The sequence below is a fragment of the Medicago sativa genome, chromosome 5 (assembly GCF_051527215.1).
Source record: "Medicago sativa cultivar Bolivia chromosome 5, Bolivia_mono, whole genome shotgun sequence".
Classification (NCBI taxonomy): Eukaryota; Viridiplantae; Streptophyta; class Magnoliopsida; order Fabales; family Fabaceae; genus Medicago; species Medicago sativa.
Window position 1 is genome coordinate 54,433,772 of NC_140753.1, and position 14,419 is coordinate 54,448,190.

At 34.4% G+C, this 14,419-nt stretch overlaps 1 protein-coding gene across 1 annotated transcript; it reads right to left on the reverse strand.

The window, feature by feature from the left end:
• Positions 1–1,218: 1,218 nt before the first annotated feature.
• On the reverse strand, positions 1,219–6,612 carry PHT4;3 (phosphate transporter 4;3). Its single transcript, XM_085715833.1, has 9 exons — positions 6,119–6,612; positions 4,859–5,085; positions 3,793–4,153; positions 3,457–3,501; positions 3,211–3,357; positions 2,436–2,573; positions 2,311–2,344; positions 1,639–1,818; positions 1,219–1,482 (listed from the first exon to the last, which is right to left on the reverse strand). The coding sequence occupies exons 1-9, from the start codon at positions 6,536–6,538 to the stop codon at positions 1,475–1,477; spliced, it is 1,560 nt and encodes a 519-aa protein (XP_085571959.1). The 5' UTR covers positions 6,539–6,612; the 3' UTR covers positions 1,219–1,474.
• Between the last annotated feature and the right edge of the window lie 7,807 nt (positions 6,613–14,419).

Sequence of the window (14,419 nt, forward strand, 5' to 3'; positions counted from 1 at the left end):
TTAAAATTTCATGATTCAAAAAGTTAAAAAGCCTTCTTAACATGCATTGTGTCAAACTTAAAATTTAATGATTTTATATTAATTATGCATTTTTTTTAAAATCTTTACAATTTTAAGAACCAACGTGTCTATTCATTGGAAACTTGTTTTCATTTTTTTACACATTCACTTGAATTTTTTGTTGAAAGTCTTGCTCTGCCTTGAACTATATTGCGATGGATCCTAGTTGGAGTTAACAAATATGTAAATTAGCCTATGTTAGAAAACAATTCAAACCAGGTCTCTTCTCTTGAATGGTTGGATACAAACAACACACGAACACACGATCTTCTTCAAAAAAAAAAAAAAACACATGATCACACGATCAGGAGCTATTTTGCAATTCATGTTACTACCTGCACTTTAGTCCCATTTTTTGGAGGTTGTAACAAAGACACCAAGATCTTCACATCAATTGTGAGACTTTCAAATCACGAAAACTCTAGCAACTAAGATCATCACACTTGAGGTCGACTCTTCACACACCTTTACAAAGTGAGGGCCAAGCTCACTTTGATTTGCAAGAAAGCAACAATGACTAAGACCAACACATCTCCAACCACACCACCGCAGTCAATCGATTGTTGCTTCCTTTTTCATAAAAGCCGCATCAAACCACAAAAATCGCTAAGTGCCGCATCTTCCCTCCTATTTGTAACTGCAATTGGTTCTTCTTAAGTGGAAGGTTCTAGAAAAAGTGGAGAAAATATGAGAGGAGGTGGGAGAATAGGGAGACCGGGGATATAAAAGTAAGCATTATGCTAACAAGTACCCAAGGAACACTATTAAACAATAAACTTCTATAAAGTTGAATACACCATTTTCAAACACAATAGTTATATATTTGTTTTTTTAACTAGTGTCTTAAGGACACTCTTTATCATTTTCCTAAAAGTAAATATTAAAGGTACACCGTCGCACCACTTAAATGTGGTGCACCTTAAACCACCCCATATTTTGTCCTTGTTCTTTCTATATTCAATATAAGTAACGCTATTTGTTACGAATGATTAACACAAGACATGCATAAAAATGAGGTTTTTGCCCAATCTTCCAATCAAATTCTGGCTCACCATACATGGAAGAGAAAGTAGTTACTATTTGCAAGTGTTACATGTTGTCACATAAGATTCTTGCGGTTCTTGTGAAATTTCTTTTGTAAGTCGTAACAATAAGAACTATTCTTTTAATACGTTCTCTACGGGTTAGAATACCAAAAAGTCCAAACGGAAGTAGAAGAGACCTTCAATGTACATCATGACAAAAAAAAAAAATACATCAATTTTACACTCAATATAGATGGCTGGTGTCTCTTATACAACAGAACATGACAGTTAGAAAATGTAAACTATCTCTGTCATTTGTCACTTTAACCTCCTCTCATATACAAGTAATCGAGCTGTACAATTGTAATCCATTTAGCTTCCGGTACCAGTCAACCAACTGTACATAGAATTAGAGATACATTTCATTAGCAATATATAAATGAACAGGAGCAAACAAATATTACAACGTGAAATAGAAACCGGTGTAAAGCATTTTTTAAACATAACAAGAGCATTATGTAAAACATGTATGTGTGTGCACATTTATACTCACCAGGATCATCAAAATTTACTCTTTCTCCTGTAGAGTATAGGCAGTAGAAAAGGGCAGCAAGAAAATATAGGACTGATGTAAGCAACAAAAATCCTCGGAATGAACCAACTAGCTCAACAAAAAAACCAGCTCCAACTGTTCCAATTATAGCAGCAAGTGTTCCAGCAGTATTTGCCATTCCTACAACAAGAAATCAAGAAAGGACTCATCATAAGAAATCTTAATCTAGGTACAAAGACAGGTATTTCACCCTATTATACCCATAGTTATACATCCCACTACCAAGAAGTAAAAAATTCCATTTAATTTAATAGTCAAATCCAAAGTGTTGTATTAGCCCCAGTTTCATAAAATTCCATGAACGTTTTCGCCAGGTGTTTATACCACCATAGCACAGCTTGGCCAATTAAATTCAAATAGGTTCAGAAGTCCAATGTAGAAGCTCTCAATTTTAGTTCTCACACTAGCAAATGGAACTACCAAATCTAGACCAAACACATAGCTACCAGATTTATCTTTTACCACTTGCCACACAGAGATAACATAATACAGGTTCAAAACAATTTTAAGTGTTTACCGATGAAAAATGTTCTGCAAAAGTTATTAAATGTGTATTTAACGCCACATTAGATACAGTATCAGGAGGTTTACAAGATAAAGTGGAAATCGTACCGTGTATAACACCAGAATACTGTGGTGCGATCTCCTGCGATGAAAAATTAATATAAATTAGAGCGACAAGACTTCTAAAGAAAATTTTATATATAGATAAATTTTACATGACTGAAATCAGAAACCTGAAAGTTCACGAGAAATCCAGAGTGACCAAAGGATTTCAAGCCAAAGGCTAATGTTAGCCAAGCAGAAGCAACTGAGGGGTTTCTTGCAGTAGCTAAACCAATGAGGCTAACCCCAGGACCAACAAAACCAATGGACTGCATTGAATGAGCAGAATTAGCATTATCCACTACAACTAATACACAGTGAGAAGAATCAAAGCGAGACTGTAAAATGAGTCACGAAAACTAGAACAATAACAACCAAAAGCTTTACTCTAATAAGTGGATTCAGTTACATTATTAAAGACATCACTGTACTTTGTCCAAAACCAAAGACTTAAAATTTTTAACATATTACATATACAACCAAGTGCTCTCGTGTTTCGGAAGTACCTAATTCCCATTGCTTTAAGCAACCAATAGCAGAGAAAACTGATGCTTTAACAGATTATTTCTCGATGCTCTTACACTTAATAGATGAAATTTAAGCAAAGACAATCTTAAAAGTTTTACAGATTAAGAAAGAAGAATGACGTCGGAACTTGGAAGAAGTTAAAATTGACCATTGAGATAACGACAAAGATACATAGCCACTCAAGGTTGGCCTCTATCTCAAATTCTCCCAAAGATACTCTTCGTACATTTCGTCACAACTCATAACATTACAACAGTAAAGATTTTATTTTTCACAAAATCTGACATAATTTGTAACAAACAATTTCACAATTCCTCAAATCAAGGGATAAATTTGAATTACAGCCTCTCATTTTTTGTTCCAATGTGTGTAACATACCTGCATAATCTTACGAGTCAATGTAACACTTGTACCACTTTGTATCATCATATCTGACCAAAAGCCAGCAAGGTAGTTCATGATAGCCATCACAACCCATGGAACGGCACTAAACCAAGCTGCTTGCCTGAGATCCACATGATATACCTATATGGGATTTCATTTATACACGGTTTATGTGTTGATTCTAAATATTTTTAGAGCTTGAAACTTGACAATCACAAAGTTATAAATAATAAGCCTTACTGAGTTGAAGTATATGGGCATCCAAGAAAGAACAACAAAAAACCCCTGTGAAATAATGAAAAATGAAGTTAAAAATGGAAACAAACATGAATTTGCATGAATAATAATGGCAACACTGCATGATACAGATCCCTGCGTCGCATTTAAGAAACTTGCATTATATTTTTCTATTCGAGAAATGGGAATAGAAGGTGAGAATTACCTCATGCAATAAGATAAGTGAATCCAGTTGGGGCATAACAAATGGCAATTTGTTATCAATTATTACTATTGTCAGCTCCAATTACAACATCAGCGACAATTAATTAAACAGATGTTATGAATGTGAAGCATTACCCAGCTATGCATGGCGTTTGCAGCGATTAGAGACCATGTTGGCATCTTTGAAAGTAAGCGTCTGAAAGGAGGGACAACATTAACTTTCTTTGCCTCCACCGGAAAAGATGTTTGTCTTTTATTCAATATATACTCCAGCTCATATTTTGATATCTGAGGACTTCGGTCGGGAGTGCTTGATGTCGCTGACAACCAGACCAACACCCAAAGAAACCCAGACAAACCAAAAATCACAAACGGGCCAAATATACCGCCTTGCGACATGAGAATGGGAGAAAGTGTGAGCCCTATCGCACATCCAAGCTGAAATCCAGCCATCGAAATTCCAACAGCCCTTGCCCGTTCAGTTTGAGGAAACCATCTATACAGAACAACCAAATATTAGTCATATCAATTTCAACTATCAATCCGTTCTTGCTCCAGCAACTTAATACAATAACGGTAACCAAAGGGCATGTCGTATGATATATATATATATATATATATATATATATATATATATATATATATATAAAATAAAAAAAACATATAAGCCATATGTCCAAAACAAAAACCATATTGAAACTTCTAGTTACCATTTGAAACTTCAAATCTGTACAAACAATACCATACTGTCCAAGATATATCCGTCTAAACCCTAGCCTTAATTTGAGGCTTTGAGCTCTTTCGCCTAATGGCTTAGAGCTAGAGTGATTATGGACTGTTGGAAATATGATATGCCGAACACGCAACCAACTGGAACTAAGTCAAGGGAATAAATCACACGCAGACATTTCTGGTGCATATATGGAGAATCACTAGCTACTACATTATATGGAGAATCACTAGCTACTACATACTTGTACCTTAATATCCCTAATCAATAATATCAAATGAAATCAAGCCAACATATTCCATAACCCTAACCCGACATTAGTGAGACTCGCATATTTCACAGTTTAAAAGCAGCACCTATAATAATGCATGGAAAGACAAACTACACACTAGCTAGTGGCTAGACTTGATCTCTAAACCCTACTCATGTCATTGGTCAAACTTTGCTAGAACACAGCCATAATTTGACTACCTGGCCACCATGTTATTCATGCAAGGAAGAGCAACACCTTCAGCCAGACCAAGCAAAGCACGGACAGCAAGTAAAGCCAAAAGGGAAGTCTCTGCAGCAAAGGGAGTAAGAAAAGTAGCAAGTGACCACAATGCCACACCCCAAGCCATTACCACTTTGCCACCATAGTTATCCACCAACATTCCTCCACCTATAGGTGAAAGCAAATACCCCCACAGAAAAGAAGACTGCATCCAAATCAAAAACCACAAAACCATCATGCAACAATAACAATAACACAGTCTATTCATCAAGGTTTAAATATGATTTCAGTCCCTGCAATTACAGTGTTTTTTGGATTTAGTCCTTGTAAGTTTTTTGTTGGCTTAAACGCCTTTTTGGTCCTTTAATTTGTTTAATTGGTACCACGTTGGTCCTTTCCATGCGAATTTGTGGTTTTGAAGTACGAGATCCATGCGAATTTGTGTTGGATGCACCCTTTGCACCATTGTTCAACGATTTCAAAAAGAAAGCTGACGAGGAACCTCGTGAATTTTACATGTTAGCTCAAATGGGGAAGAAAATTTGTTGCAATCTTTAATTTGGGGAAAAAATGGGTTCCAATGAACTCTAATTTGGAAAAAAAATGGGTTTCAATGAACCCTAATTTTGATTTATAGGGGAATTGGTAAATTGGGAAGGAGATGTTGACTTATATGCCAAGTATACTGAAGTTAACGTCGTTAGTTTTTGATGGATGGAAATGACTAATGCGGTACCAATGAAACAAATTAAAGGACCTATTTGCACTTTTTTCTAAATAAGGGACCAATATAAACACCAAAATAAAGATAAGGGACCAAAAAGGTGTTTAAGCATTTTTTGTTTAGATTCCGTAATTGCAAATTAAAAAATGTTGCTTTTAATCCGTGACGTCATACATAGCCCAATAAAATCAAACCACATGGCTCAATAAGCTGACGTCAAGGACTAAGGGTCTGTTTGGATAAACGTCTTATTTGCGGCTTATAGCACAAGCGCTTATCATGATAAAAACTAATGAATAAGCTTACATAAGCCAAACATAACTTAAGAAAATTATCATAAGCTATTTTCACAAACTCTCCCAAGCATTATGTCAATACAAACAAACCACGCTAAAAGCCTAAAACTACAAAATGCTATAATTGCAATTTGCAAGATCTAAAATCATATTTAAAGCCAATAACAATAACACAGGCAATTCTGCAAACAGTTGGTGTGCGTGTTTGAAAAACACACCTGAACAATTCCAGAGAAAGCGCGAGTCCAACCATTAGCGACAGATAAAGGAACAATGGCAACAGACATAACTACACGATCAGCGTTGCAGAGAGAAAGAGCCAAAGCGAGCATCGCCACCACTTTGACTCGTTCAGAAGTGATGAACTCAGTGAAACTCGGTTGAAGTTGTTGTTGTTTGTGTTGGTGGTTGTTTTCGGGAAGTGAGTTGAACTGAGCGTCGTTGGAAGAAACACGGAGGCGGAGAAGGGAGCGGAGAGAGGCAGAGGCGCCATTGGAAAATTGGATTTTATTCGGAAATGGTGAACGCGTGAGGTTGAGTTTTGGTGAGTGGAAGTTGGAGAGTATGGTGCGGTGGCTTTTGGGTAATGTTGGTGGTTTAGCGGCGGTTGCTCCGCCGAAAATGATGGCGGAGGACATCGACGGAGTTCGTTATGGTGGTTGACGTATTTTTCTGTGACTGTGGTGGTAACGGGTTGTTAGGATGGTGTGCTGGTTCTGAATTACCGAAATGACCTTGTCTTAAGCAGAATTTTTTATTGGTGTTACAAGGCTAATCAAAAACAAAAACAGCAAAAGAAAAGGACAAGAAAGGAACAACAACTACTCTCTAATAAGAAATTTCTAGCCGCGTCAATCTTGAGGAGAAACTCTTAACTTTGCCGTAAGATCCGCACATTGATTTTATTCGCGAAGAGTGTGACAAAAACAGTGATATTTGTTGCGTTATTAACTCTTTTATATCCTGAATCAAAATTGTAACACCCACGGCTGACGAGAGTAAGGGAGTGATCGCCGGTGTACAAGGCACGACAATGAACGGCTCCCGACAGCTTCTAGAGGAACCGAATCACATCGGAATGAGAGGGATCTTGAGGCCGTGTAGGTATAGGACTACATGGTTGAATGAAGGCTTATAAGAATTGTTTGGTACTACCTATATCAACAAGATGCATCTTCTTTTCGATAGCTCATTCCATAAGAACTCCACAATTAAGCGTGCTTGACTTGGAGCATTTTTGGGATGGGTGACCTACCGGGAAGTTTCCCGGTAAGCGTGCGAGTGAGGACAAAACACGCTGAAAAGACTCGTGTTGGTTTGTGGGGGTCAGTCGGCAATCCTGAAAGCAGTCTGGGATGTTACAAAAACTGCATAGACATGGAACTTCATTGAAGGACCTTGAATGAGATTGACACATTGCAAAGAATCTGAGTGGGATGTTACAAAAACTGCATAGATATGGAACTTCATTGAAGGACCTTGAATGAGATTGACACATTGCAAAGAATCTGAGTAACAAACTAGGTCAATAAAATTCAAATCTTTGGCAAGAAGAATGCCCTGATAAACATAATATAATTCAGCATACAATATATCTGACGAACCATGAATATAGCCGAAAAAATTTGATCAGTAGAAACATGCATCATTACGTAAAACTCCACCATAACCACTTCTAACCGGAAAGCCTAGGCAATTACCATCAACATTAAGATGATACTATAGAAAAAAAAAATTTGACAAAACTATAGAAATTATTATTTATTATTACTGCTGCTATTGCGAAAAGACAATATATTTCATTACATTTGTTTGTATAATTTTGATTACAATTTTTAAAGTTCTAAATATTAATGGAAATTATTTATACATTGATTTATCTACAAATTATTGTCAAAACATATAACGAAATTATTTATTAACTCGATGTATTTTGGTTTGTTTGTATATAAAATAAAATAAAATAATGATCATTTATTGCTTATTCTAATAATAATTAATAAATGTATAAATGACTTGTAGTTGTAGACTTGTAGTGTATTTCTTTTAGTTGTAGTGGTCTTGACTTGAGACATTGTAGTGTACTTCTTTTAAGAGTATGTTCGATTCTCTCTACTGTTAATTTCAATGGTCTAGTTTAGCATCTTAAAATATAGAAAGTTTATACTAGTTATGATGTATCGGTTATTTATTGTTATTGATAGGAGTGTGAAGTTAAATATATCTAAGATTATTAGATATGTAATTGTACATTTGGTAATATAAGAACAAAGGCAATGATAATTACTACTAGACTTTTGACCCGTGCGACAAATGAACTATAAACGAATAAGTTATAGCATAATGAATGTATAGTAACCAATAAAAGTAGCATGAAAAAGTTTAAGTTATCCTTAATTTAAAATAATGATAGCAAATCGATAAGGTCATAGTCTAGTTATTGTTAACGTTTTACATTCATCATCATACGTTACGAAATATTTCATGGTAAACGACATTTGATAGGGAGAACACTCTTCTTTCTTCTATATCCATATCAGATGCACCACTTAGAAGTCTAACATTTTGATCTTAATGCTAATAATTCTGATTGTCTCCTATTAATTGTGACGCTGTCAATTCCATCACATTTATTAATTACATTAATACTCATTCTGCATCTCAAAAGTAAACGTAAGAGTCACCTTAGGCAATAAGAATTTGGTCAATAAGAATTAATGTCATAATAAACTGTCAAAATACTCATTTTGCACTCGTTTATTAATGTCATAATACTCATTTTGCACTCTTTCATTAGTGTGACAACATTTGCTACTCGCATAGTTGTACCGAACACGTTAGAAATTATCACGCAAATGGCTTTTTATCCAATGATAAGTGTCGGAAGAACTTTGTTCTAATTATGTATCTTATATGCTTCTCATATTAGTTGGTGATTAATAGATCAATCGAATATCCATTTGTTTATATATGCTTGTTTCCACATTATGCATCTGTAACTGTATAAAGTTCTAATCCTTAAAAGTATAGTATCAAGTTCCAACTCTTATAATTATACGATACAGATGAAAAGTGAGATTGATTGGCTTTATATCACACTAAGTCAAAATTCATTAGTGTATTTGGTGAAATCTAAAGGAATGCCTTTTCTTTTTAACATCATCCCTTACCAAACTAACTTATAATACGGTATTTGCTATTAATTTGCAGCTTATAACAATGAAAACTGGATCTGTAGCAACAATTGTAAAGCGATTATAACACAAACGAAATCATGAGGATTGATAAAATACTTAGTTCGGATTACAAAACCATCAACATAAAGACATTAGATGATAACTAAAAGTACTTGCAACCAAAATAAAAACAATCCAGCAACATTGAATAAAGTTGCAATTTGAACAGATGCAAAATGCCAACAGGACCAAAATTGCACAAATGCAAATTACACGCAACCAATCTCAATTTTGTTTGACGGACTCAACCTTCACACGGACAATTTTGATCGTAATTGGATCCAATGGAGCTGTAAAAACATGAAGAAAAAAAATGTTATTTTAAAGTCTGAATGAACACGCAGAATAAGCATCGAACATAAATAGATTACTAACATTTCAAGGAATGCAACACCAACATGGTTTCAACATCATGTTCAGTCATTAGAGGTTTGATAAAATTCGTTATAGTTGTATGTAAACTGCAAACAAAGAAGGGTGCCAACGCACCTGTATATATAGAGTGGAATGGAGAGTTTGAATCATAGTTATATGTGTACATAGAGGATGATGATTGGGTAGTTTTAATCTCATATTCATTGCATAAATGTATATCAAAGGTCATGATAAATGCTTGGGTGTTTAATGGTTAGGTGGGAGTGATAGAAGTCAACATTCTTGTAATTATTGTTGTAGTTATTTGTATTTATTATCATTCATGTTTGTCATTATTTGTATTCATTCTCATTCATGATCGCATTAAATGATAGCAAGGGAGGGAAAACTTGGAGTGTTTAGGGCTAAATGCTAGCTTGACCCATAGGGGATTGTTATGGGATCTACGGCTAAGACGTAGGGGGTTGTTGACTAACTTGATTAGCATTAACTACGTCTTCAATTGCATTAAAAGTGTGTTATTCGTTTTCATTGGCATTAACTAAGTTATATGAGAGAAAATGAGGAGTTTGAAAATAGAGTTTGAATCAACGGGTGTGATCAAGTGTGAAAATAGAGTTTGAATCAACGGGCGAGATTATATTAGCAATAAATATATGTTTAGGAGGGAAAAATGCTAGGGATTAGGGTAAATTAGGGTGAATTAGGGCAAACATGTTCGCTTCTATATGATATCTATGGCTGAGAGTTTGAATCAACGGGTGTGATCAAGTGTGAAAATAGAGTTTCAGCGGGTGAGATTAGATTAGCAATTAGTGCAGGGGGTTGTTGACCGATTTGATTAGCATTTATTACGTCTTCAATTGCATTAACTAAGTTATATGAGAGAACATTTTCAGAGTTTGAATCAACGGGTGTGATCAAGTGTGAAAATAGAGTTTGAACGGGTGAGATTAGATTAGCAATTAGTGCATGGGGTTGTTGACCGACTTGATTAGCATTTAATACGTATTCAATTGCATTAACTAAGTTATATGAGAGAACATTTTCAGAGTTTGAATCAAAGGGTGTGATCAAGTGTGAAAATAGAGTTTGAATGGGTGAGATTAGATTAGCAATTAGTGTAGGGGGTTGTTGACCGACTTGATTAGCATTTAATACGTCTTCAATTGCATTAACTAAGTTATATGAGAGAACATTTTTAGAGTTTGAATCAACGGGTGTGATCAAGTGTGAAAATAGAGTTTGAACGGGTGAGATTAGATTAGCAATTAGTACATGTTTAAGAGGGAAAAATGCTAGGGATTAGGGCAAAGTATGATGAATTAGGGCAAACATGGTAGCCAACCAAATCTAACTTTTATAATAAAGAATTTACGCAATTAGGCATCTAGGTAGTATATGAAAAGAATGAACTTTAAAACAGACAACAGTGGGTGGAATTTAGCATGGGTCAGTGGAGTTTTTTCCCACCATGGGAAAGTTGATTTATTACCACTGGATTAAAGAGGTACACTGATCATATTATAGTCTGCCCACACTGTATATCTTCTCACTTTGTCTTCAACATCACTACCATCACCCTCCTTTTCACCACCACCACCAAACTCAAGCCAAGGCTCATCGTGCTCAAAAAAACTCTAATAGGCACCCATTGCTTAGGAGCTTCAGCTGCCATAAATCATAATCACTTGTCCAGATCTAATCTTCAAACAGACTTAATAAATAGAGACATGGTAATCAACACATTGATAGCTCAACCACACGAAGAACATAACAAACTCAAATCTGGAATTTCATGAAAGGACAAATTTGTTGGTCTTTTTTTAGAATACAATAAAATGAAGAGTATTGATGATGAATGTGGTAGTTTTTTTAATTTTGAGAAGAAAAAAAAAACGTTGATTTTCTTCCAAATTTTAAGTCTATTAAACTCTTTCACTTTGGCCACTGTCAGTTCATACTTCATAGTTTGCAAAAACAGCTAACTTGTTCCATATTAAAGGCATGACATATTAAAAGGAAGAAGCTCTCAGTATTGATTGGAAGCTTTTTAAGAACCCTGTGACGGCTGATTACATACCATGTTTGGATAATTATAAAGCTATTCAAGTTTTGAAATCAAGGAGGCATATGGAACATAGAGAAAGACATTGTCCTAACAGAATCTATATTCATCGAAAGCACATCTGCAACATTTTCAATCCGAAACTGCCACCGCCGTCGATACGCCGGAGGAAGGATGAGGAAGCTAAATATGAGGATCAGAGATCATGGAGTTATAGGAGGAGATTGTAACGGATGAGAGATGGAAGGAGTTGAGGGATCTGGTTGAAGGTGAAGTTCGTCGGAGAGAAGAAGATTAAGAAAGAGTTGACCGCGAGTGGGGGAGAGAAGAATGGTTGTGGAGAAAGATTGTATGGAAAAAAATATACTGATGAGAATGTATGATAATAGTGTGTGTCAGATTTAATCCAATGGTCAAAATCAACTTTCCCATGGTGGGGAACAACTATCCTTTCCCATACTAAATCCCACCACAACAGTGGGGTAGAAAAGGTAATCTCATAAAACAATGGTGCCTTATGGAATGGTCTCGGTAAAGTAGTTTGGTTGGTGGGGCACCATATACCACTTTTAAGCGTACATTACTAATAAATAGATGAGAAATGATATTTTGACAACCACTTTTTGACAACTTTTGGACAACTTTCTCTCTCATATTCACATGATGTTGTTATTCTCTCTCTTCCTTTTTCTCTCTCCATTGTTTTTGACCAATAAGAAGTGAGAAAAACAAGGTTGTCAACAAAGTTGTCATCAGATGGATGTCAAAATATCATTACTCTAAATAGATACACCCACACTCGATGGAAGTTGAGGACGTAACAAATTAACGAACGAAATTAATCTTGTAATTAGATTATGAACTTAAAATTATGTATATGGTTTAGTCCTAAAACCTAAAGAACTCAGATATTTTTTTAGGATCAGTCATGAGTTAGTTAATTTTTTCATATAGATAATTTTTTAATCAACACACCGGCAAGGCTAGAAAGCATCATTAATTTTAAAATGAGTAATGATATTTTGACATCCATTTGATGACAACTTTGTTGACAACCTTGTTTTTCTCACTTCTTATTGGTCAAAAACAATGGAGGGAGAAAAAGGAAGAGAGAGGATAACAACATCATGTGAATATGAGAGAGAAAGTTGTCCAAAAGTTGTTAAAAAATGGTTGTCAAAATATCATTTCTCTTTTAAAATTCTATGTTACTGAGTTATGTTCACTATAATCTCAACCATTAAATCTAATTAATCTAACCATACACAATACTTAAGAGATGCACGTGAGCCTTCTTTTTTGTTTCATGCTTTATCACACACAACACAACAAGAACAAATCTCGAGATCAACAAACCTATCAATTTGATGAAAATCACGCCATCTTTAAAAACCTAAAACGCAATAAATCATTCGAAGCATCCTATTTCCCTTGTATCCAACGTCTGTCAACATGACAAAAAAAATCCCCAAAATGAGAATTTTCATATAAGGTGAATTTTGATTTCGGTGTTGAATTTCGAATAAGTTGTTTAGATTTCATCCTAGTTGAATTCGATTGGAAAAATCTGAAGCAGGGTGCACAATTTTTGTTTTCCACGTGAACTCCATTTTTTGGCAGCATAGATTAAGAGATAATTCATATTAATTTTTGGTTGATATGGCATTAGACAATCACTAGTAATTGGCACAAAGAAAATCACGATGGAAATTGAGTCTCAATTAATTGATTTTAATTTCAAAATTTTGGATGAAGTTTTTCATGTGAATTCATAAATAACCTCAAGAGATCGAATATCATGGTTGCAACTAGCCTCCAATATGGTTTGTTCTACTGCAACTAATCAAGTTTCTTTGAAACTAGACCATTGACCCGTGCTCCGCACAGGTCCTACCAGCTTACACCTACGCGTTTAAGTTACAATTATTATTCCCTTTCTATATTAATAAGTCAGTTGGTTATAACTGAATCAATGTAAATAATATTTTATAAATTTTGTATTGATGATAAAATATAATTTGACATCAATTGGTATAAAATATAGACTAATATATTTTATTATATAATGATAAAATATCATTTGGCATCAATTGGGTTGCGATCCCATGTGCTTCATTTTTTTATTTCGTAGATGTGATACTTTGAGCCATTCGATGTATGTGAGAGTGTAAGTCTTGAGACTTACACACGGTGTCAACGGATCATGACTCATATATATATATATATATATATATATATATATATATATATATATATATATATATGACTGCTAACTTACACCCACCTAAAAATATTAAGGTGCAAGTTAGTAAGCTGCACACACTTATAATTTACTAAAACACTCTTTTGTTTATATTCTAATTAATTTTAAATAGAAGGGCAATTTTGTAACTAGCTTAAAAAAGATCCTTAAAAAAAGAAACAAAAAAGACAATGACATGCTTAAGGTACAAAACATGTAATAAAGACAAACTTTTAAGGAAACAATATTTGGAATGATGAAAGTGGGTGTAAATTAGTGAAAGTTGCTAACTTGCACCTTAATAATACTTATAAGAGTAAATTACACTCCCATCCCCTCAAAGATGCTTGAATTACACTTCCCTCCCCTCTTATGTTAAAATATAAACTCCCCTCCCTTGAAAAATAAAATTTATACTTCACTCCCTTATAAGATGCTTGAATTACAACCTTCTCCCTTAATAATTAAACATGCACTACACTTTAATATATTTTAACATAAATAAATATTTATATGATATATATTAATTTTGAACCATCATTTAAAAAAAATTAATTCATTTCTTTATAATTTAAATGTCAATGATAATTAAATTTAA